The sequence below is a fragment of the Osmia lignaria genome, chromosome 6, assembly GCF_051020975.1.
Source record: "Osmia lignaria lignaria isolate PbOS001 chromosome 6, iyOsmLign1, whole genome shotgun sequence".
Classification (NCBI taxonomy): Eukaryota; Metazoa; Arthropoda; class Insecta; order Hymenoptera; family Megachilidae; genus Osmia; species Osmia lignaria.
The window spans coordinates 8,959,452-8,983,942 of NC_135037.1; the positions used below are offsets into that span (position 1 = coordinate 8,959,452).

Here is a 24,491-nt window from a genome sequence, read left to right on the forward strand (position 1 = left end):
CTCTAGTACTTCGCTTAAAAAAGATATTTCTAAACGTGAAAGCTATTTCTACAGAAATTGATTCTCACGAATCGAGCAGCTGGGTTGCAAGATCGCCAAAGGAGTGTATATCTCACTCTGTTCAGCCTTATAATGCCCTTAATCCTACCACGATAAATGTCAAGAAGTTCTCTTATATGATCGAGAAAGTTCTCGGTTAACCGATCATTTTTGTAATTACAACAGTAACACTTTGTACTAGCTTCATTCTAGACTAGTGCAAATCTGTAAATAAACGTGATAACTAGACTATGAATATTTATCAATTTATGATACACGAAAGTATGGAAAATACGAACAAATTTAGGAAATCAAAGTAACATATTTAGAATATGCAAAATAATGTAAAATATAGAAGATGAAATGGTACTTTTGATCAGTTTATAACGTGCTAATTGCCACGCTGAAATTGTTGAAAGTTTTATTAAGTAGTACCTTTATTTTTAGTAAATTTGTTATCTTTATTATCCATAATTTCAAATATCTAATACAAGTATTTCTAATTAAATAAATCAAGTGAAATTGGTTACCGTAGATGACTCAATCATTAAGACATTTAATATATTAGTCATCAAGTATAATTAATTAAAACCTGGATGTTTTGTTCCTCAAGTATTCTGATAATGACCCAAAGATTTTTAAAATCAAAAAACTCATTCAAAAGAATTAAAATAAATAGCTAATTATGAGATGAATGAAGGTTTATGTTCCAGTTTCAATCAATAAAGTGGAAATATAAAGAAGATATAACTTATTTTTACAGACAACACTACGCACGATGTCCTTGAAAAATATATTAATTCTCGAGAGGATCACCTTGCAGAACCGTGTTTTCACAAGAATCGTACGAAGACTGTATGAACGTATTTGGTCAAGGGCTTCCCACTGAATGCAGCCACAGCAATTATTGCACACCTGTCTCGAAATTTGAGTTGCACCATTAACTGTGCACTTTATTCAAGTATAAAATTCATGAAGTTCAGAAAAGTTGGACGAAGATGAGAATGCATATAATTTATGGAATGAACTTAATAAATTCTAACCGTAAGGTTTTATATTGACGTACTACTATTAATAAGATGGTGCATAAAAAGACCTATAAATTGTAATTTTAATTTCATGTATTGAAAAAATAATGCTTAAAGGTCTGGGTCGCGATTGACCCAGCTTCGTTATTCCAGAGTTAATATAAGAATGTAAGAGCACAGTTCCTGGCAGAGATGACCATAGCAAAGGGGTTAATTACGGACCTTCTTGTAGAATACGACCCCTAATTTTAATTAATTAGGCCCTAAATTATTCAGAAATTTTCCTGAACTCTTGATGGCCAGTCTGCCTCTCCTATCAATCATCTTAGTTGCTTTCCTGGACATTATAGTTTGCTCGCAGTTTTCCAACCGCAAGTTGTGCAACAAGTTGTTGCACCGAAAACCGGAGACACGTCACGCTTCACGATGAATGAAAATTGATGCCGTTAGAAAGGATGTTAGACGATGGTCGAATTTATGATTCTTCCGACAAGCGAAATTATAGCAGATGATTCAACAAATCATTATTTATCGGAACTACGATGGAGAGGTTATAAGGAAATGATTAATGTTTTCTATGTCTCAGTTTCTTATTTCTAACTTTTTTTTTAACATAGTTGCAATAAGTAATTATGCATTCTCTATTTCTTAAGAATTATTTATTAACATTTCTCTTGATAGAAGAACTGTAAATCTGACCATATTTTATCATTCTTTCAAAAGTGTACTTTCTAACATTGCAGTAGAGTTCTCACGTTTTTTATTTCAATTCATCTTTCTATAACTTAAAGAAATACTTATGCACTTATAATTCCTCGAGGCGCATAGAATTGTTCTTTTAAATATAAACTTTCTAATATCTGCTTTTCTTTCCTCTGCAATAAAATAATCAGTGTTTTTTCTAATTTTTCTACCACAGTTTTATTAAATAATTATGCATTTATGATTTCTAATTTTCTTGTTCTAATCTCCTTTTACGAATTATAAGAAATTGTATGAGTTATAAACGGTTCGAACGATGGTGTACCTATTAAAATTCTTGGAAGAATCGCAAGGCAGGTGATTTTCTGGCACCGTTTTCAAAGTCGGATTGCGGTGCGATGAACTCTGGTACTTAGATCGCGACGAGGTTGAGGCGGTGGTCGGGCCCATGGGCGGGCCCCGCCGCTCCCGATGGGAGCCTATATAAGTTGACTCGCGGCCGTGGAAACGTGACTCTATAATACAGAATCGCGTTTGCTTCACCAACGACGAGACATGCATCTTCCTGTGAGTACTCTTCGCTTTTCCTGCTTTCACTGACAAGTGACGATACTCATCAATTAATAGTACGCTTGAGATGGTTTCGCTTTTCATAGCTGGCTAAATTTTTTTTTATAGATTAATAGCGGCTCAATTAACAAATTCCATTTTTAAATTCATTGAGTTGTAAAAGGTGAATTAAAAAAAAATTAACATTTTGATGGAATCTATGACCTCTATAATTTTATTGCCCCTTTGATAATCAGATGCCTAACAAAGAAAATTAAGAAAGCTTACAATCAATGTACATTCTAAAATGACTAATTTTCAAATTGCAATTGATAATTCCAATAAAAATGAACTAATAAATGAAAAAGTAGAGAGCTACGAAAGGTACTTGACAATGACCATCAACTTGAAATTATCATACTTGAAATTAAATAATACATTTAATTAAAAACAATTTCATTTAATTACACTTTAATTGGAACTCCTTTTTATAATGAATGTAAACTTTTTCCTGGTAGAAAAATGACTCACTTAACAGGTTTAAGAAAAAGTGCATTTCAAACAGCGATCTCGATTGTTTTTCATTATGCACGAGGTTATTGGAAAGTGATTCGTGTGTGCCAACAATTTTATGCAAGCTTGTGTCACCAGGTGCTGTGTCTCTTGTTTTGCGTTGGCCTTGCATTCGCCCAGCACAATCAATACGTGACCACGCCGGTGCCCATTTTGAAGCAAATAAACAAGTAAGTACCGTTTCGTTATCCTGACACCGATTTCAACAATCAATCGTTTCGTTCCATGCCTTTATTCAATGCAATTAACCTTTTCGCTCTCTGAAGTATCTACGAAGCCTAATTGACTCATCCCTTTGATTAGACACAACGAAGATGGCAGCTATAGTTATGGATACGAGGCAGCTGATGGTTCTTACAAAATAGAATCGAAATATCCAAGTGGCGAAGTGTATGGAAAATATGGATTCGTTGATGATACTGGAAGTATTCGAGAGGTCGAATATGGAGCATCCCGACGTGGTTTCGAGCCAGCTGGTCCCGGAATAAACGTACCTCCACCGACCCTGACCGGTAATAGCATTGCTAATCCCAATGCGCCTGACGACGATGGTCAATACAGGGAAGATCCTTCTGTTTACTATACCGATCCTCGGTATACTAATGGAGAACGTTACGAACCGATTCCTCGTCAACCCTTGGCCTACAATCCACCGAAACCAATTCCAGCACCGATTTATAATCCACCCAGGTTGGTAATCAATTGATTTTATTAATTAAATTTATTTATTCCTTTAGTTACTTGTATAGCCTTTATTTAATGTGATTTTTCAATTACGAATGTTCATTTTCGTCAACAAAAAGTTAGAGTTTTTACATTTATGAATTGATCTTAAAGTTATGGTCGTTTAAAGTGAATAGCCACTAATTTGTCGAGTCGTATACTTTTTTCTTCACCTTATGTTTTTGCAACTTTTCTGTTAGAGGTCTAACAAACAACTAAGCATTTATGATTCCTAAAGGTTTGGGAAGTTATTTTCTACAAAAATAAACTTAACCATTTAACAACTGGTGACCCACTCCATAAATGTAATATTGACTAATAACTGAAAGAAATTAAAGTATATATTATATTGATTTTAGAAGGTATCAAGTAGAAAATTTAAATTGAAAAATAAAATTTTTTAAAAATATTTTTTTCCCACTATTTGATTATATTAAATTTCTGATACCGATCACCAATAGCCCCGACGGTATTCAATATGTTAATTTGTTATATATAAATGCTAATGACAATGAAATTTGACAATAAAATGTGCTTTTCGATTTTCTAGACCACCCCCACAGGTGCAATATCAACCAAAGCCACAATACCAGCCACAATACCAACCACAATACCGATCACAATATCAACCGCAATATCAGGGCCAACAACAGTCTTCCTATCCTAGCTCACCGATTCAAAGCGGAGTGCAAGGTCGTCCAGCACCCAACGTGGATCCCAATGCTGGCTTAGCTTCTTACACGGTTAATTACAGGCGATAGGGATCATTTTGATCCCGCCACAATGTGTAAATATTGCGTTATTTATAATGATTTCCGGGACGCGTTGCATAGATCGTAGTTAGAGCCAGTTGTCACCTTTTAATTAGACCCTGACAATGAGTCTTTTTGCAAAAGTGTATTTAAAGTGTTACTGTTTTTCTTTTTTCTTAGGAAAAGTTAATATTTGAAGGGCGTTTTTTATATTATAAAATATTTTAAATACTTCACGTTTTATTTTCAAATTTATAAACTATTCTTCCCTTACAAATTGTTTCACATTTGTATCACGTCCTTTAAATATTAACCAATTAGAAATATTTTTTGTTGATCAATTTTATGCACTAAGAACATTTCATTCCATTATTGTTTCAGCTTCATATAGATAATGGTACTTTAATTAAGAAACTTCTATGATAAGATCTTAGCAGTCTATGTTCTCGGTAATTCTAATAGTTTTTCTATTTAGAACACATTGTGACATCATATACGATTCCTCTGCAAAATTCTACCTCCTTTTCATCCCTCTACCTCTTCTCTTACCAGTTCTGTTTATTTACTCTTCTACCTCTTGAGACTTCATAATCTAGTAATCTAATTACATGTACACTTTTCACAGTTTACATTAGCATTACACGTTTCAAATACTCTTATGTTCCGTGTAATTATCTTGTGATAAAATCGTATTTTGCACTCTATCGTGGCTGCATCCCCTGTTTAAACATATGCACTACATCTTCAAGGTAAAATATAATAATGTGTAAACATGTAACATTAAAAAGCAACGTCCATTTTTGTGTTACAAGTATTTATTAATTTGGAAGAATTTATCTAACGTTATTATCAAAATTAATCCTTCAGCATCATTTTCTTCATCCTTTATTAGAACCTGGCGACCATAGCTATCAATGTTCCAAAATTTCTCAAAAATAAAATAATTGCGACCATCATCGAACGTAAAAAATAAACGATCGTTAAAATCTATATAATACACAGAAATTTATAATTGATACACTTCAAAGGTGCATTACACCTTCCAGATAAAAATCCAAAACAGAATATCGATCGACGACCACCTTTTGCCTGGTATGCGCACACAAAATGGAATCCTGTTCTTATTAATCATAACTGCGAATGAAATGTGAACTTGACACGTCGCTAAAAAAATCGCGATATTGGAATAGCTTTGAACGGCCTTCGAATAATATCGAGAGACGGCTGTAAACGACCCGTTCATCGTCCTACGTAGGCGATCCACCTTCGAGGATCGCTGTTATCCTCGCGAGATTCCTGCTCGATGAACAACATATTGCAGGACATTTACATTCCATTTCAGTCACTTCCTTTTCATAACGATTTACGAGAACAATGAATGCATTGCGTAGGCTAACCGACTATCTTCAAACATTTTTTCGATTGTGATGAATGGTATGATGATAGGGTTGTAATCCAATGGACATTTACGAATCGAGGTTCTCTAAGCAATTTAAATGCCTGAATAAAAAGGGGATGCAGTTGCGTTTGTTATTCATGTAACTTCAATTTATCTATTGTATTCATTGTTTTGTGGTAATTTAGCGTATTGGATAATAAAGTATTTATGCAGAAATGTGAGAGTAGTTTTAATAGAACCTTTTTATTAAGAATATTATTTCGTATAAAGCTGTATTTTTCAGTGAAATAATAAAAATTTTGTGCAACTATTCAAATTTAATTTTTGTAAATTATAATTATTCACATCTTACATTTATTGACCCCGGTTAGTAAATCCATCAGAATACATTTTTTAAAATCATTTTTAGCTATAAAAACGTATCCTTCTTTCCAAATATTATTACCTAATATGTAAACAATAATCGTTAAATTACTATTAAAAAATCATTTTATAGTCTTTGTCATATTATCTGAATGTTAAAATTTATTGACAAAAAACTCTCTTACTTTGAGATAAGCAAATTGGGATCATTTTTAATTTTATTTGTTGAGGTAAATAAAAAATGAAGCAAAAAAGGAAACTTGCTTCAATAACGACCGTTCCCGAAACGATCGACCTTGCCTGTTCATGCCAAAGACTCAGACAACAGATACACTTAACTGTACTGTTGCACATGCCAAGGAAGTCTTTTGTACTGGCAAGGAAGGCTGTCGCCACACCCAGGAATTTCATCCACGCTCTTCGAACATCGGACACAATGTGTAATTATTTGGAGCACCTGTAGGTAAACCTCTTTCACAACACTTTCCAGAGATTCTTTATTCTTATACGTCGTTGTTTAACCCTTTGACTGCTGAATACTCTAAGCATTTTCATTTATTGTTTTCATTGTTTCATCACATCATTATAATCTGATAAGATATAGTGTATAATTAGTGTGTAATTAGTGTGTAATTAAGATATACAAAATCGCATATATGCGTCCATAGCAGTCAAAGGAATAATCCTTTGAAGACGAAGCATTTTTAAGCTTGCACAGAGTATTATTAATTAAAAATAAAATAAATGATAATTCCATCCTTCAAAGCATGTATTATAAATCTCTATTGTCTACATTTATCATTGTGTTTTGTATCAAGATTATAATTTTGTGGGATTTATTACTCTTGCAATTTTATTTTCTTATATCCCTCTGTTAAGACAATTCTAAATTATTTTCTCTGACAACTCATCGATTATTCTGTGAGAACAATTTCTCTAACGTTGTTGACCCTCGCAAACCTCGTTCTTCTCTTTGCTGTTGCTTCGACTCGCAAGCTTGTGGTTAGAACATGCTTTTGTAATCAACGTTGATCTATAATCGCTGGCTGCGGTTGTTATGCCTGAGTTATGAAATTGTAAACAGCACTGTTCAAACGTGAAATTCGTCTAACTTTCTTTTTCATTCCTCAATCGTCGACTACTTACGAGGTTTCTCCCGAAGATCTAAATATTGGCACCTTCTAACGTCGTTCAATGATGAAAAATCTTAGAAACTTTGAACGAATGAACTTCTATGTTTCATTTATTTAAAATCAATATTCCTTATCTTTGTTTTGTTACATTTAAGAAATTTTAACATACGCATTTATTTTTATTAAATTCCTTCATTTAAAAGTTTTGTTAATTTATTAATAATTATTCCTTGACTTTCGCCACATTTTTTAACGGTGTGCATTTAAATGCTTATTCGAAAGCAGTAGAACGAATTAGTATCGATTCTAATTTATCATTTCTATCATTAGTAGATCTCATTTTAAATGAACAAGGAAAAGCAACGTATTAGAAGTGTCCGACTGTTTTCCGTATCTCAATATTAATATCATAAACCTTAATGTTATGTAAAATGTCGGGTCGTATTGATGATTGGACGTTATGGACACGTCCATTTCGAGAACATTTTTTGTGGGGTACGTTGTTCCGTTTTTAGGACTGTAAGTTGTGAGCTGAATGTTGCGTACAAGGTTACGTGAAAGGTTCGATTGGGTACATTACTAATCATAAGTTTCAGATCGTGTATTAGTCTAGTTTAGCATTACCAGGAACTATATTATGAAAATCTAATAATTCATATATAACAGCTTTTATGAACCTCTAAGTTTTATTCCTTGAAAAAGAATGAAAGGAACGTAATGACTGGATTACGATAGCTAATGCAAATATACATTTTCATGAATTATAATTATTTGTATATTACATGAAAAACGATTTAAAACTTTTGATTTATAGTGTATATATGAAGACTAAATCCTTTTCAGTATCCTGATTGTACCTCGTAAATTGTACTTTCATAAAATCATCTGAATAGTGAGTTTCCGTGTACGTGATTTATTGCTGTTTAATTATTCCTATCAATCTTTATTTTTATTCAGATTGATCATAGTACAATGGATGGTAATTGAAACTATGGGGACTTAATAATAATTAGTACATACTAATTTTGTATCAATTTCACAGACAAAATATGAAATATCAGGTTCAAAAATAAGAATTTAATATGAAACTTTTTATAAATCTTAACTAAAGATAAAAGTGTCAATAATTAATATAGTACCGATATTCCTGAGTTCAATATAAAATAACAAAAATATAAAAAATTCTATATCTCAATGAAGTTATTATTTGCAATAAAAATTGCAAATGTCTTAATACCCATGAACAGCAGTGTATAATAAAACGTGAGATCAGTTCCATTGGTAGATCCTCCTAGACGCCTGGCGTCAGCAGACAACAGCGGCTTATTGTTGGCATAAACGTGTGGGTATAACAGGAACCATTGAAAACTATTGCCATCCGGCTGTAACCTATTATCCTGATCCTGAAGTGTCCCATAGAGAATTGCACGTTACGCATACCTGATACGTGGAGACTGCCACGGACCACCGCCCATGCCCACCTTTCACAATATACGTGCCCTCGCTTCAGGCTTCTCGATCAGCCCGATCTACTTTACGATCAACCCATGGAAACGTATCCCAATGCCCTTTACCGAACTTGCACCATTGTCGATGACGTTCTATTCTTTATCTTGAATTTGAATATCAACCCACATTGGCGTAACCAGAATTTTTAACCAGGATGAGCTACCACTTCTAATTTTAATAAAGCTTCGAGTTTAACAAATTTGATGAAATTCTAATAAATTTGCTTCCGGAAAATTTAGCAAAGTGTCAAGTTAAAATTCTACGCTAGAGGAATTGAAAAATTATCAATTACTAATAAATAGAATTTACTTCAATTGAAAATTATTATTTCTTAAATTTCAAGCTGATGAATGTTTCTTTACTCATTCTAATCATTTCTAATGGGTCAATTTACATTTCGGGAAGATCAGGTCCATCCTCACCTAATTACGCCAATGATCATCTACAATGTTACAATCTAGATTTAAATATCATTTGATTCATCCAAGAATCTACTCGAACATAATTGAAACTTCGTGATCGTGAAATCGTTAGACTTATTATAAAAACCATATAAAAGGATAAAGTATGTTTAAAACGTGGTTTCGTATGGAATCGGACTGCTTTCTTTTTTCGATCTGGCACCGGGTGCGTGCGTTATATAATCTGAAATGGAAAGCGCGTTAATCTGGTTTCGTGTAACAGTTTCTTTAATTGGCCTGCGTTATCGTGGATTCCTGTGATACGATTTCGTTTATCTCATTGTCTTATAAGGAATTGTCTTTGATTAAGGAAACTTCAGCTTGCCATTTACCTTTCCATAAATTCATTGAAAAATGTGCAAAGACTTTTGAAATAAATTGATACAACAACCCTTCACTTTTTCTGAATAGAATTCTTTTAATTTTAAGGAATTCATATTAAATAGTATTTAACGTACTACATATACAGTGAATTAAATTTCTTAGTAACAGTATATATTCCTTCTTCACAGTTCTAACAGAACTTACATAAGACAACGAGACAAGAATTCGAGCAACGAAAAAGGAGTTACTCTTTGCACAACTAAATCACCTGTTTTAAACTAATTGTACCTATAAATAGATTCTATCAGAAGCTTCGAATAAGGCGCTGATATCGTCGAATAGATAAGAAAAAAATATTTATATGTATGAAAGATAAATATAGCATCTAGCGTGACAGTAAGAGTGCGTGTTTCGTCGATATACTTGTTTGCAACTTCATGATTCCGCGTTCACTCTCGAGACATTCTGATGCAAGGCGTGGTGCGACCGTCTGTCGAGCCAGATATCGGTAGAACTGGCTTTCCTTTGCACACGCGAGACTTTTGTCCTTTTATCAGAGATACACGAAAGAAAACTTTCGTTTCGAAGCCATTGAAACTTCGTTGAGATAACGTAGACAGCGGTTTGCAATGAAATTTTGTAGAAATCAAATTACAGAAAATTATTCTGACGTTTTGCAATTTTTTATTTTATTAAAAATTGTAATAGCAGTAGATGTGATATTCCGATCACGTCTGATACTTTGCGTCATCGATTTAAATAAAACACAATCAACATTTCCCAGCGAAAGAAAAATCATTTCCTTTCACGAGGCTCGGAGTATTAGCCAATCGATCGAAGCAATCAAAACTTAACTGATTCAAGCAATTGATACTCATCAAATTTTCGCACATCCGCGTCTCGTTTAATTACGCAAATATTTTCATACAAAAGTATCGCGAATCAAGATGTCCGTGAACACATAGGACGTGAGAGAGTGTAATATGAAAACAAGTGCACCATCGGTATCGTGACAAAAGGATTATTCCCGTGATTCGAAATTCACATACTAACGGCCTTCCATAAATAACGAGAAGCAATTGTTCGGTCGCGAAGATAGGGCAGTACGTTCATGGACGTTTCTCATGTCAAAGAAATAAAATCTATCCGGTTCGTGAGTCAATTCACATGAAAATACTGGTACCATAATTTCGTTTCATAACGGTGGAAAAGCTTCGAAAAATCCTTGAGATGTTCCATCGCGTCCTTCATTATGGATAATTAATTTGTTTGCGTTTAATTTACAAACAGGATTCATATTGGTTTAATATTCAGAGGTATAATTGAAAATTTTGAAATTTAAAATGAAAGTACTCAACATAACAATTTTAATTACTGTTGTAATTAATGATCCAGATAATAAAAATTTACAAAATTATAAATGTCTCTCTGAATCATACTATTTGAAAAATAAAAATTTTTTGGGTAAGATTAATTAATCAATTATGGTCATTCAGGTGTTTGTATATAGAAACATGACCAAGTTGTTAGCTCAGAGTAGATGTAACAACGTTTCGGATTGTTACATAGAAATAGAAAGTGGAGTGTATTCAATTAGAGAAGGTTGTCTGTTGAGAAGAATGTTACTGAAAACAAGATCAACCGGGGTTCGATAAAAAAAAATTGGTGCAGTGTTCCTTTAATGTTAACGTAATGCTGAGTCGACTTTCGTAATAGATCGACCTTACAGCATTCAATTAAAAAGTATAATCTAATTGTGCAACATCGTCTTTGTTTTATCATAGAACCACAATGTGCAAGAAATGATTGTAGTTATGAAATTAGTGGATATTATTTCGTATATAACATAATTTATACAATAATGCAATGATGATTCATATCAGTATTGTAGTATAAAAAAATTTGTAGTAGATTAATTAATAAAATGAATTAAAAATCTGATTAATTATTAAATAAGAAAATAGTCAACTTGATATTCTTCAATTGTATCATTGTTACCAAGAGAACATGATGCATATTTAACCAAAAGAAATTGCAAACCAATAAAGCATGTCACTGATTTAATTAATTACGGCAGAGACATTTAACACAAGGCTGGTTATCATCGATTAAAAGTAGATGTCTAACGAAGATCCTGAATGAGTAATTTTCAATGCCATCGAATCATTAACAATATCTTAATCGTTGAATAATTAAAGAAATTATTATATTTCTTATCATAAACAAATTTGTTTGAAAATATTTTACAAAATTTTCAAACTCAATTAACTTATAAATAAAAAAAAGTTATTCTACATCTAAGATTTTGAATTTTATCCAAGAAAATGAAAGAATAATGATCGTTTCAGTAATTTTAAAGACTATTTTTCCTTTTCCTTTTATGTTTCCATCCTCCTACATGCACAATATTTTTTGCCGCGCCCTGAGTGCAGTTTCGAAGAGAGTGACACGTGAAAGGCGACAGTTTGTAGTTTAGATTGACCTTGCATACCTTTCAGCAAGTCATATCGTTCAATGTTGCATGTTTATAGAAAACTTCGATCTTTCTCGCAGATTCTACCGGAAGCTCTCCAACCAGTCTCTACGTTTCCGTTCTAAATCGCGAGCGTAGGTGATTGCTGGGAAAACAGCAGCTAAGGAATTGCCAACGAACGTCCTTTCAAAAGTAACAGATCCATTTGTACAGATCAACTGGCACAATTTATCGTGGTAAAAAAAGTTGAAAGGGATCAGGACAGTCTTTTATCTCGATGGACACACGAAATTGACCAGTTAGTCTACCTTTCACTGGCTGGCATTGACAATACAGTGCACAGCCAGGCCATCGACAAAATGAAATCGAGCGAACCTGTAATCTGGCTTGCAGAGGTCAATTATTGCGATTTTTAACCCTTTCATTTTTATTTCTGTGGTTATAAAGCAAAACGACATACCTACATGTATGTATGTATGTATGCAAGGATCGCCAAAAAATTTCAGATTATGTCTTAATTAAGGTAATTAAGTAACTGAAGATGAAATTCGATGCTTCCTAGTGAAACAGAGATTTTATAAAAATTCATATTGAAGATAATGATCTGAAGCAATGACTTCAAGCTTGAAGAATTCTTTTCCTAATTATTCAGAGTACTTTGCTCTTAATTGGTAGAGTATCTCTGTTCGAAATAAGGATCTATATTACTTTCTACTATTTTTGATACATAAATGAGTTGAATTTAGAGCACGTGAGCCGGAAATACAGATTGGAAGATGTTATCAAGGAAACTCACGGAAGCACGAGATGTGGGTACGAAATGTCGATCAGCTACGGATCTAACGAGTATCGTGCCAATAGAAAGTTACGAAATGTCAATCTACGGCTAATTTGACTGTAAAATTAATTTGTTAGAATGTTTAATGAAACTCGAGCTCTGTTTCACCAAAACGCGGTTCAGCCTTGAGTTCGGTCAGTTTCAAGGTGACGAGCCTTGATATCGATGCTTTCTTTATTCTTTCTCCTTTAATATACTGCAAAATCTCACTCGAGCTTGAAAAATAAGTGGAGAAATTAATCATTGAAATTATAATAAACTCAGACAAATTTTATTTTTTGAAAGATAATAATTATTTCACTGATGCTGAACATGGAAGATGATAGAAGGCAATAAATATTCATAAATATTCTTTATGAATTTTTGTAATAAAAATAGTATTCTACTTGGTATCATCATACAATGCTTCATTTGTATTCTCTTAGAAAACCAATTTAACACCCACAAATAATTACATTCACATTACTCAATTGTTAATTACTAATTATCGTTACACGATGGAAAGTAGTTACAGGCAGTACTATAATTACTGAATAAGCGCGTGCTGGCTAGTTAATTCTGTCTGATTCTACTTCATAAAGCGTATAACCAGTTAATGATCAGACAGATTTATTTATTATCCATTTGCGACTAAATTTATGACATCCTTATCTAAGAAGTATTCAGAGGACTAAATTTGTTTCTGAAAGAATACTTTTTAAATTTGAATCTAATTTCATTTCTTATTTGAAAAATGATAAAAAATGATAAATAATCGATTAAAAAGAGAAACAATCGAGATCGTTAAACTTATAGTAATAAGATATCTCCTTTAAAACGATAGAAACTTCTGCATACCTCTAAGATTTCATGATAGAATATTTTCCAACTAACAGCAAATATGTAAGTCGAAAGAAGTAGAAGTATGAATAAATTTTGGTACCGGTACTTCAGGTAAAAGTGAGTGCATTCGTTAAATAATTTCATTGAACGGCTATATGTATAATTTCTGTAGCGTGACCTCGATGTCTACATCGCTACCTTTACATAATAATTTCACCTTAGAAACTCATGGCAAAACCGCTTCGCGTGCCGGACGTTAATTTTCCTTAAATTCTTCGCATTGTCATCAGTTACACAAAGCGAACAATTAATACAATAATGAGGACATTATTGTTGTAAATCAAGTACTCGAGATAAATGAATTAAAATTTTCATTTTATAAAATTATTAGAAATTGTTTGCAAATTTTTTCAAAATCAAAGACACAAAATTAAATTCTTTCGATCAGAAAAATTGAACATGATATAATACCATTATATAAAATGATCGACTATAGGATTCTAAATGAAAAACGCATGGTGACCGAACGTGCAACAGTCAAAGTATACAGTGAAAGGTTTCAGATAGACAATAAAAATTCATCAGCTCTAGATCGGTAGTCCAATCGAGAAACTTAAGAATAATTTTCAAGAGTCACAAGAAACCAGAACAACCTGCCGGGCAACGTGTGTCGTATACGAGTTACAGCAACGGTAATATAAGAGGGTACACAGACAAATTGAATCTATTCTCTCGATCAAAAACTCGACGCCTAAGCGATCCTCAGCTCAACTGTCGCCCACGTACACCTTCGTATAAATAATCAGAGATTCGATCAATTACATAATAAACGCAAACCTGGTAATTATGTTAGACTAAAAGTAGCTGAAAAAAAAGTATTACAAATGTGTTTCATAACGGAACTTCGTCATACTTGCTTTCCTTATCAGGAGCCATAATCGACTAACAATTAAAAAGTCTCTGGAAATTGGAACTATTCTAATTGATCAGTTTATTGGCTGAAAAGGATGAAATAATTTCTCATTCAAGTAGAAATTGTGTCTGATATTTTCAAGAAATTTGATAGTGCAAAATAATGTAAAGGATATTGTAAAAAATAAATATTATATAAATCCTTTTAATTACAGCAATTATTGATCGTTAATGGTTCACCTATATCTATCTGTACTGTGATTAAAGAAGTCCTAATAGCATGGATTATTCTTTCCAATTTTTTATTACCATTAAATTATAAATTGATCTATAAAATGTAAATTGATTTTGTATCTGGTAGCGTAATAAAAAAAAATTAAATCACAACGGATTAACTCTTTTTAAATCCACATATCAGTAAAAAAAGGGGGATATTTCGATGCAATAAAAAATGTCCAATAAAATTCCTTTTGAAGTTAAAGTCGTCGATCGGTCCAGCGGTTGATTTGCCAGATTCCCGAGAAACCGGGCCAGACTGGTGGGGAACATTTAAGGGATATAAGGTGCTGTAACGAGACAAGGCAGCCGTATATACAGGAGCCGAATAGATAGTGAAAGTCCCCCAGTGGTAACAGACTGGCGTGTAGAGGGCAAGAGGGGGGTTGGAACGGAGGACCCCAGTAAGGTATATGAGGGCCTCAGTTCGAGCAAACGCTGGTACTCTAGCCTCGCTGCCTACTTACATTCACACACACTAACACAACCATCACCTGGAACGCAATGTACACCGTCGCGACGGTACGTATTCAGTGCGTCATCATCGTAATCGTTTGCAAATTATCTAGCCCTTCCGCTATAATTCGATCATCGTTCCATTTCGATCCGTCATCTATCATTAATCATTCACGTAACAGTGATCGTCATTCTCATCGATGATCGACCTTTTTTCATCTCAACGCGAGTGATGTGATCGTTTCTCATCGTGACAGAAATGTGATTGTGATCTGTGCGTTGCTGGTGAACGCGAATGGACCTTGTCGAACCTTGACGCAAAGTCGAATAGTATAATTCGGTGATCAAATCAGGAATTTGCAATGATTAGAATTTATCTTCCAAGGGGGTGATTAGATCAATCGTGACCTAGAACTATGACACGTATAGTGTGATAGTGTTTTTACTCTGAATTTGGATGCTCAAATTTTTAAACAAAAGAGATTTTATATAATGAAAAATGAAAATAATATTCAAATTATTGATATCTTGAGTGAAATCATTGCTTTAAACATTTATTATCGTAAGGATTTCTAAATACCAGTGGAAATTCAACAAAAACAATAGAATAAAAATTATTCTGTAACATATTATCATTTGCCATATTACGGAAGGCTGTTTCTACTCTGGACGTTTTAACACGTTCACTGCCACAGTAGAAAAGGTCATACGTGGTAAGGCATGCTTTAATGAGAATTATTAGCGACAATCGTATTCTATAATTTCGTTATTTATCTTTTTGCTTCCTATTACTTTGAAAACTTAAATTTAATTTAATTTTCTTTTAGGCCACTAGTGAAATATGAAATTCTTTTATCTAAAAATTTGGGTAGCTAATTTTAATTAGAACAGTGTTGTATGAATTTCAATAAGTCTAGGTCATAATTAACCCAGCTCTATGTTTGAGGATTAATGATACTTGAAATCATATCTTCTTGTTTTATAATTACTTGATATAATGAATAACACGGTATAATTATAATTATGATTATTAATAACACAATCGTTTCATTCTTCAATTTAAGCTTCCCACTTGTTATCTTACGAAAATAATATAATATTGATACTACCTAGAATTTTTCTTTCAATTATTCAATTACGCTCTAAAACAAATTTCCATTGCAAACTTCCTATTTTGAAATGCTCATAACGAGTGACCATAGCTGTCCTTCGTAACGAAAGTGTTAGCCACAAATTAGAACGATTACACTTTCGTTCCAGCTGCTTTCCACGTTAGCCGAAAAATTATGAAAGCGGTCAGTTCATTTCCTTGGCCGCCTACTCGAAGAAAGAGAATTATATAATGAGTTATGCGAAGTAGGAACACGTTCGAGAATTATGTCGGCCAGAATGCCGCTGGATAGAAACCGTTTCTCGTTCGCGATCGTTCGGGCGGAACTGCAATAAGTGTCTTATACAGATGGAACAATATAAGCAAACGATTTTCGAAGGGTTGCAATTTAAAAAGAAGGATGAAATTTATTTATCCCGTTTGCAGCTGGTTTATCGAGGCTATTGAGACTTTTGCCGTGTATCTTCAACGAGAATCCGATATCCTTCGTATGCGGTTGTATATGTTGTAATAAAGTCACGTCTGGCGGTTAAGGTTCTGCAAACTCGAGGGGTCGTGTGCCCCTGCACTTGGAGATTTTTACGGGTCAAATTTGAACATTATTTAAATAAAATTTTTAAGAAAAGGAAATTTTATTTTCCCTCGAAATTTTCTATTATTAAAAAATTAATTATCTATAATATTTGTAATTTTTATTCAAATTATTATTATTCGAGGTTAACGTATTATTCGGCAACATTGCAACGGGTCAATTACGTTTTATGAAGTCTCCGGATTAACAGCTTCATACCGCTTAGAGGTAATTACTAAATTGATGGCGTTACAGGGAATGGTAATTTACGATGTTTTTAGCGGACGTGACTTCGCTGAGAGGCGATAAATCACGAGATACTCGGATTGAAATAAAAGATGTCGATATAAGGTTCTGCCATGGGACTTTCTAAAACAATGACGTTTATTAATTGCGCGTTGCTTTGAGTAACGATCGCGTGGTAAACCAATTTAACCGTGCAACCTTTCCACGAAGCGTGATCGACTTCCTGAAGAATAAAACGACGGAAGTGGAGGTTACGTTTGATAATTACGGTTATGATTTTTATGCGTGATCGATTAGAAATCGTTTTCAAGGAACCTGATGCTAAATGTAACATTTATTACAGTTGTAATACTCCTTAGATAATTTTCTTTAAGTTTTGAAATTTCTGTTGCTGATCGCTCTACACCATTCAGTCTAATTTCACATTTTTATTTTTCCCAGGTAATATCACTGGTAGCTGCGATACTCGTAGTATCGGCTCAGCAATACCAACAGCCAGGTGGTAATTATGTCGACGAATACTCGGCATACGATTCTCCGAGACCGGCTCACCCGACCCCCAGAAGTTACGCCTCGGACGCAGCACCAAATAGGCAATCCGCGGCACCCACGACTCCGAAACCAACCCCGGTTGCCATCTTGAAGCAGATAAACAGGCACAACGAGGACGGTTCGTACACGTACGGTTTCGAAGGCGCGGATGGTTCCTTCAAGATCGAAACGAAATTGCCAACCGGAGACGTGAAGGGTAAATACGGTTTCGTGGACGACACTGGTAAAGTACGAGTGGTCGAGTACGGAGCGAATCGATATGGCTTCCAACCGGCCGGAGAGGGTATCACCGTGGCACCACCGACCTTGGTAGACGAAACTACCAGCAGGGAAGCTCTTCAGGCACAGAACTACCAAGACGAGTATCAGCAACCAGCCGCCAGACCAGCTCCTCTTCGACAGGCGCCTGCGCCTCGTCCAGAGCCTATTCAACAGCTTCAATACGAGCAACCAGCGTACCAGCAACCGCAATCCCATACCCAAGCCGTCTACTCTCCTCAAGTAGCGCCCAGGCAATCCAGTGTCCCGAAACCAGCGATCTTCACCCCAGCCGCTGCTCCCCAGCAAGCCCTTCCAAAGCAAACCACCATTCTTCAACAAAACGACGATCCATCGCCTCCTTCTCAATTGTATAATCAAGGACCAGCTCAGTTTGGACCGGCTCCTGTCCAGGAACGTCGTTCTCAACCGCAACCTCGCAGCCAAAGCGGTGGTATTCTTGATCAGCTGGCTAGGGATTACGCTCTTCCTCAGGGTGTCGCACCGCCGCTACACGATATCAGTTTTGGTTATTATTAGGCCCTCTAGTCCCTCCCGTGTTCGTCAGGGTGGTACCCGTGCGTTTTGGTATTTACGTGTATTGTCTGGAGACGCGATGCCTCTTCAGGATGGGCGGCAATGTCGTTTGTAAATCGCGTATCGTTTACCGAAGGGAATATCAAGGATTTGGGATGAAATAATTTTTAAGTGTTTTATCATTTGATTTTTCGTTCTTTTCATTTTTTTCATTGTTATAATTAAGGGTCCTTGATATTTGTTTCGATAAAAATACCGAGTACTTTAGTCTCTTTAATTAGAGCACGAGTTTGTTCTTGCCATTGGAACCAAATGTGAAGAGGATATTGAATGAAATGTGGGATAGAAGAGTATAGAACACTAATTATGATGTTGATTAGGAGAATTTCTAATTTTTAAACGAAACAATTCCATTGTTGCAAATATTGTATAAAATTTAAGAATTGGGAATTGAGATAATTGATAATCATACAGTGGGTCATTGGAAACCTAGCTCTGTCGTCCGAAAACTAATTTAATTGAAGAGTAAAGAAATTATAGTAATAAAATCCTTGATGCGTTGATTGTCGTAGTGGACATTAATGATCGCCATCATATATTTAATTCAATAAAACAGCAAATCGGCTAATTAAATTAAGAAATAACATGGCCATCTAGCAGCCAACGTGTTAAGGTATTCTTAATCACCCTTCAAAACTTGTATTTCCTACTTAAACTAAAATTAATTATAAAATAATCAACATACCGATAATGAATGAATACTTCTGTTAAATTCATTTATTTGTAACGTGTTATATACTCTTCCATTTCCACACCACAGGTAAGGAGAATACATCAAGATCGTGTGTACCATGCTGAGGAAGGCAATAAAAATCTTGTAAATAAAATTCCAGATTCCACGGTAGGCGTCCGTGCTGATCTTTTTTAATCCTAGAAAATGCAGCTTAAATAGGTAAGTACAATTTGAAATATTCGAGTTTCATTTTTAAAGAAAACCTCGATTCGATAAGCTGCGTCTTCGAATTCGCGTCCTGCGTGACAGCACATCAATTCAGCACGCTTACTATTGTAATTAGATTATTGTAAGATAATAACTAGATTGGAATAATATGAGACGCTTCTCGTAACCGTATCACCGAACATATTTCTGTCTAAAGATAGTTACCAACGTTTTCACTCACAATCTTCATTTATAAATCACACACAAGTTACAATGTTCAGGTCCAAGTATTGTTACATAGAGTATCTATAAAGTTTAAGAACACTGGAAACAAAAATTCATGTGTAGGATTCTCGTTCTTAATTTTACATTATTTTACATCCTAAGGAATTCGTTCTAGTACTTTATGTATTAATTCGTTTGTTAATAAAGGTAAAATAAACATTAATACACGTATCCAATGTTACATCAATTTAAATTTAATTTTATATTCTTATTAAATATTTATTTTAATATTTCCTGTAAGATTAGGTCACGATTAAACCAATTCATTTTTAATTAAGGTAAAAATGAATGATATAGTAAATTAATTAATTGCGATATTTGTAGTGATTTTTAAATTTCTTTGCACTGAAGTTGGAGTGATTTTAACATAAAATACCTGGGAAAGTTGCGAATTTAATTGTCTACTTAATAGCCCTCCTAACTTTCTAACTATTCCCGTTTTTGAACCAGTTTGGGAAACGACCTTTTAAATTATTTCTTGTATGATAAAAATGAAAAGGCTGGGCTGACGTGTGTATCGAGTAGTTCCGGAACTCCAGTCGCTGGAATTTCAATTGCGAAATGCCTATGCCGACCTTCACGTTCGTTCAACGCAAAGGACGCAGAATTCACTTGGATAAACAATGGTACCGTATGGTTGCGTTATTATTTAACATAAGAGCTGATCTAGCGATTATACTTGTTAAGTAATTACGTGAGAACTGTGAGACCGGTCCAGGTCGATTTTAGTTCATTTTGAAAGATTAATTGTTGAATTGTGACATAATATGATAATGAGAAACAGGAAGACGGATATGATTTAGGTCGTCAATGTTACCAACCTGAATCGCTATTATTCTTAGCAGTCGCTTAATAGAAAAAATCTGCTACATACAAAATAAAACTTATGAGCGAAAAAAAAATTAAAAATACCTAATTTATAAATATTGTTACATTTTCTAATTTCAATACTAAAATTATGTTAGGATTAATTTAAAAATATTTTGAGTATAATTATAATTTTTGTAATTAAAAATTTTTAATTGAGATTTCGATTAGAGAAAATTGTTTAAACTCTCTTCTATTTTTTCTCTCACCCGAAAAATTTACGTTTAGTATAAAGTTTATATTTTAATAACTTCTAACTCATCTAATTATCGGTTAATGCAGAAGTGCATAGAGCCTGCAGTAACTGCAACCAGAATTGCACTTCTGCATAGCAGGACTGCATCAAAGCAACCACTGCATTTTCTCTACCATAAAATGACGAAATTCACGTGAATGAAAGAATAGAACTTGCAACCACTTTTTCACACAGAGTAAAGAAGCTCAAAAATGATGTAGAAATTCAATTGTATCTCTCAAATCTTTACTACCGAAATTCTTACACGCATCCTTTTGTTGCGATTTAGTACTTTTCTACGCTACAACGACATTTCCTCTGATGTCATAACGCCGCTCATTCTTTGACTAATTCGAAAATAACGTCCTTTTACAAAGTAATCAGATTAACCGGTTGCGTTAAATATTCTTCCGTCAAGAAACAAAAATTCTCATTAATCCAAAATATGCTGTGTTATATTAAAATGTTTTTGAAGCTAATACGAGCAACTAATAGATTATTTGTCAAACAATGGTTAGCAGAAAGTTTCTAATTATTTGCGTGAAATTCAGGTGAAAGACGGGTCACGAATGCTTGCGTCAATCGATCGACGATTTCAGCGATGACGATAAATTCAGGCAGGTTCTGTAACTATGCTCTGCAATGTTGAAACCGGCGGGCACATTTTGCGTGACTCGCTTAGACGATAACAAACATCGTTGAAACTATTTCCCGTATCAACCGTTGATACAGTTCCCTTCGCCTAACGAGTTGCAATTCCCTCACGTATAAACCCGACTCCTTTCGTTCGAACCCTCTTTCATCATTCGTCACTGTCAAAATCACTGCCGCCCACAATGACAAGTTAAAAGGTTACAATCATGGAGAATGCGGAAATATAGCACTGCTCAAAAGTCTCACGATGTTTCATGTTGGAGGTGTGCAAAACTTTTCATATTTTTAAAAAATTTAGTTTATTTATATTACTTTGAATTCTGTAGAGTAAGGTGGAACAGACAATTAAAATTCGATGACTTTTCTAATACATAGTGAAGACTTATAATTAGTCTACAAAGCCCAGTTACAACTAAAATAATTTTTAATGTACCATAATTACTTTGAAGTTTTCTTTTTTAGTTAATAAACACTTTTTTCAGATTTTTATAATTATTTAAAAAATAAAATTCAGGTGAAACTTCATATTGCCAGGTACTAAAACAATTAATTTACACCATACCCAATTAACTTAATTACACCCCAATGACAAAATAATTTAATTATTCTAATACAATATTAATATAATTTTAAATGAATTATTGACTACACGTTTCCATTATTATAAAATATCAAAGAGCAAGATACCTGTTTAATAAAATTTAAAGATTTCACAATTTTCCTTCTGATATTCAATAAACATCCCTAGACTTCTTTAGTGGAATGACACTTTTAACTAAGATTTTCTGTGAAGACAAAGTCACCGACTTCGTCGTAGACATTGTTGTACAGGATTATGCAAGCTACGAATGATTCTTCATAATGTTACACCTGCACAACGAACGCGATGGCGGCAGCCTCGTTGCACATAAGAAGGTCAACGAACATGAAGTAATTCTCACCTCGATGTTAAGGTACATCACGACACGATCACTTGGCACGCTGCCAACATATTGCTTGTGATTTGTCTTGTAATCCTTAACATTGTGTTACATACTAATTCGACTCTTTGCCGAGTTACAATGGTATGTAGATATAGGTGTAGATAGCGTAAGTGCAAGGTGGTATCAAGGTAATCAAGACAGCAATGTTTAGATGTGCATAACAGTGATAATAGATACTGTATTAATTATGCATTTTCATACGTTTAACCTTTGAGAGCCAACATGAAGATAGATATTCAAAAAATAAAAGATTTTAAATGTTTTATGATTAAAATGTATCATAGCATATTTTTCTTTCGACCTTTTAAAACCATAAAAGTGATTCTGAACTCATTGCCATAAAAGAATAGAAGGCAGACCAAAGGTCCGAGGGGCTGTAATTTACCGACCTTTAAATTAAGACACCAATTAAGCATTTTCATATCAATTTTTAATAGTACTATTCTATTTAATTCTGTACTAAATGTTCAGTTACTTTTTTCCGAAAAAGGAAATATCACGTGACAAAAAGTTAATTTCCACGTCACTTTCTAAACTATTGACCAAAGAACATTATTTATTAAAATTGAAATCAGTCTTAACGCTAAATTTCTACTAATTAATAGAATTTAAAATGGAAGGAAGTTGTAAATGTGCGTGAAATTTATTTGGAAGCGAAAGGAGAAATTTCGTATTACACTTTGCACTAAGGAAAATTTGAACGCAGAGGTTTTACATTTTTTTCAAGAGCAATCACCGAAAATATTTTTAAATAACGACAGACGGAACAATATATTGACCGGAAATAAGAGAAGAAAGATATCGAATGAAATTATAAATCAACTCTTGTAACTATGAACGCGAAAACGGTCTTGTGAAAAGAACTTTCCCCTTGGAAAGTTCTAAGACGGTCAGCTCGAAGTAACGTGGAATCGGTTAAACGTCATGATAGAAAATACCATTCTGTAGAGATAATGTACGATAATGTTGAAATGATTGACGTTAAAAACGAAGCAATAACTAAAAGGTATAATTTGTTTTTTTATACATTTTTACTACACACTGTTCTCAGTATTACGACATTTGCACAAGGATTGCTTACTACTTCTTCATTCTAATACCTTTCCATTTATGTATCGAAATTAATCTTACATGTTTTATATGATATGAAAAATATCTTCTGTCATTTCAAACTCATTACATGCTGTCTGCTAGAAGAAACCAATTGTTTTCAATTGAAACACCTCTGCAATCATATGATGACAAATATCTGGCAATAAATTGTTAGATCTAATTCAGACTTTTAAAAATTTGTTAACACTCAAAGTAAGTATTGTTACTCGAAAATGGCAAAATAGAATAATATATAGTGTGTAATTAACATACTAAAGGAAGAGAAAAATAATTCAAACAATTCCATTTTCCTTTCTTGTTAAAATTGACTCATGTACCACATCAATAATTGCTAAATTAGGAATTTTCACTTAATAGAAGCATTGTAGCAATGATAATAAACCGTAACCAACTAAGGACGAGTCTTAGAATGGTAACAGTAACCATTCTATGAAGGACAGTGTAAATGAAGTTCACCTGGTGCATCCGTTCCCCTCGTTTTTCCATTGATGATACTGAAAGTGAGCTCGATCGTCGTCTGGTCGTGGTAATGAAAGTAGGTAAGTGAATTTTCTTCCGAGAAACCAGCTGTGGGATCGAGCACAACTCATAACCGATAAAGCATCTTGGTCAATTTCTATGCAACTTCTTTTTCTTTTTTAATTTAGAACAATTTTTTGGAAACAATTTAAATTTTAAAACACTGCGTTATATTATGTACTTTAATTAAAAATTATCAAAATGAGCAAGTGCTTTTTGACCTTTGAACGATAGAGCTCTTGCATCAATGTTAACAGAGGATAAGGGTGGATGCATATTAGATGCAAT

The 24,491-nt window shown here is 33.8% G+C and overlaps 3 protein-coding genes across 3 annotated transcripts in view; 2 read left to right on the plus strand and 1 right to left on the minus strand.

Annotated features, from left to right (window-relative positions):
• Positions 1–24,491, minus strand: part of LOC117607592 (uncharacterized) — a 114,727-nt gene that overhangs the window by 65,389 nt on the left and 24,847 nt on the right. The gene's annotated exons all lie outside the window — the stretch shown is intronic.
• Positions 2,199–5,985, plus strand: CPR27 (cuticular protein 27). The gene is made up of 4 exons (XM_034331485.2): positions 2,199–2,336; positions 2,970–3,061; positions 3,195–3,581; positions 4,165–5,985. The coding sequence occupies exons 1-4, from the start codon at positions 2,325–2,327 to the stop codon at positions 4,373–4,375; spliced, it is 702 nt and encodes a 233-aa protein (XP_034187376.1). The 5' UTR covers positions 2,199–2,324; the 3' UTR covers positions 4,376–5,985.
• Cpr97Ea (cuticular protein 97Ea) lies at positions 15,183–19,984 on the plus strand. Its single transcript, XM_034331597.2, has 2 exons — positions 15,183–15,398; positions 17,702–19,984. Exons 1-2 carry the CDS (start codon positions 15,381–15,383, stop codon positions 18,608–18,610), a joined length of 927 nt encoding a protein of 308 aa, XP_034187488.2. The 5' UTR covers positions 15,183–15,380; the 3' UTR covers positions 18,611–19,984.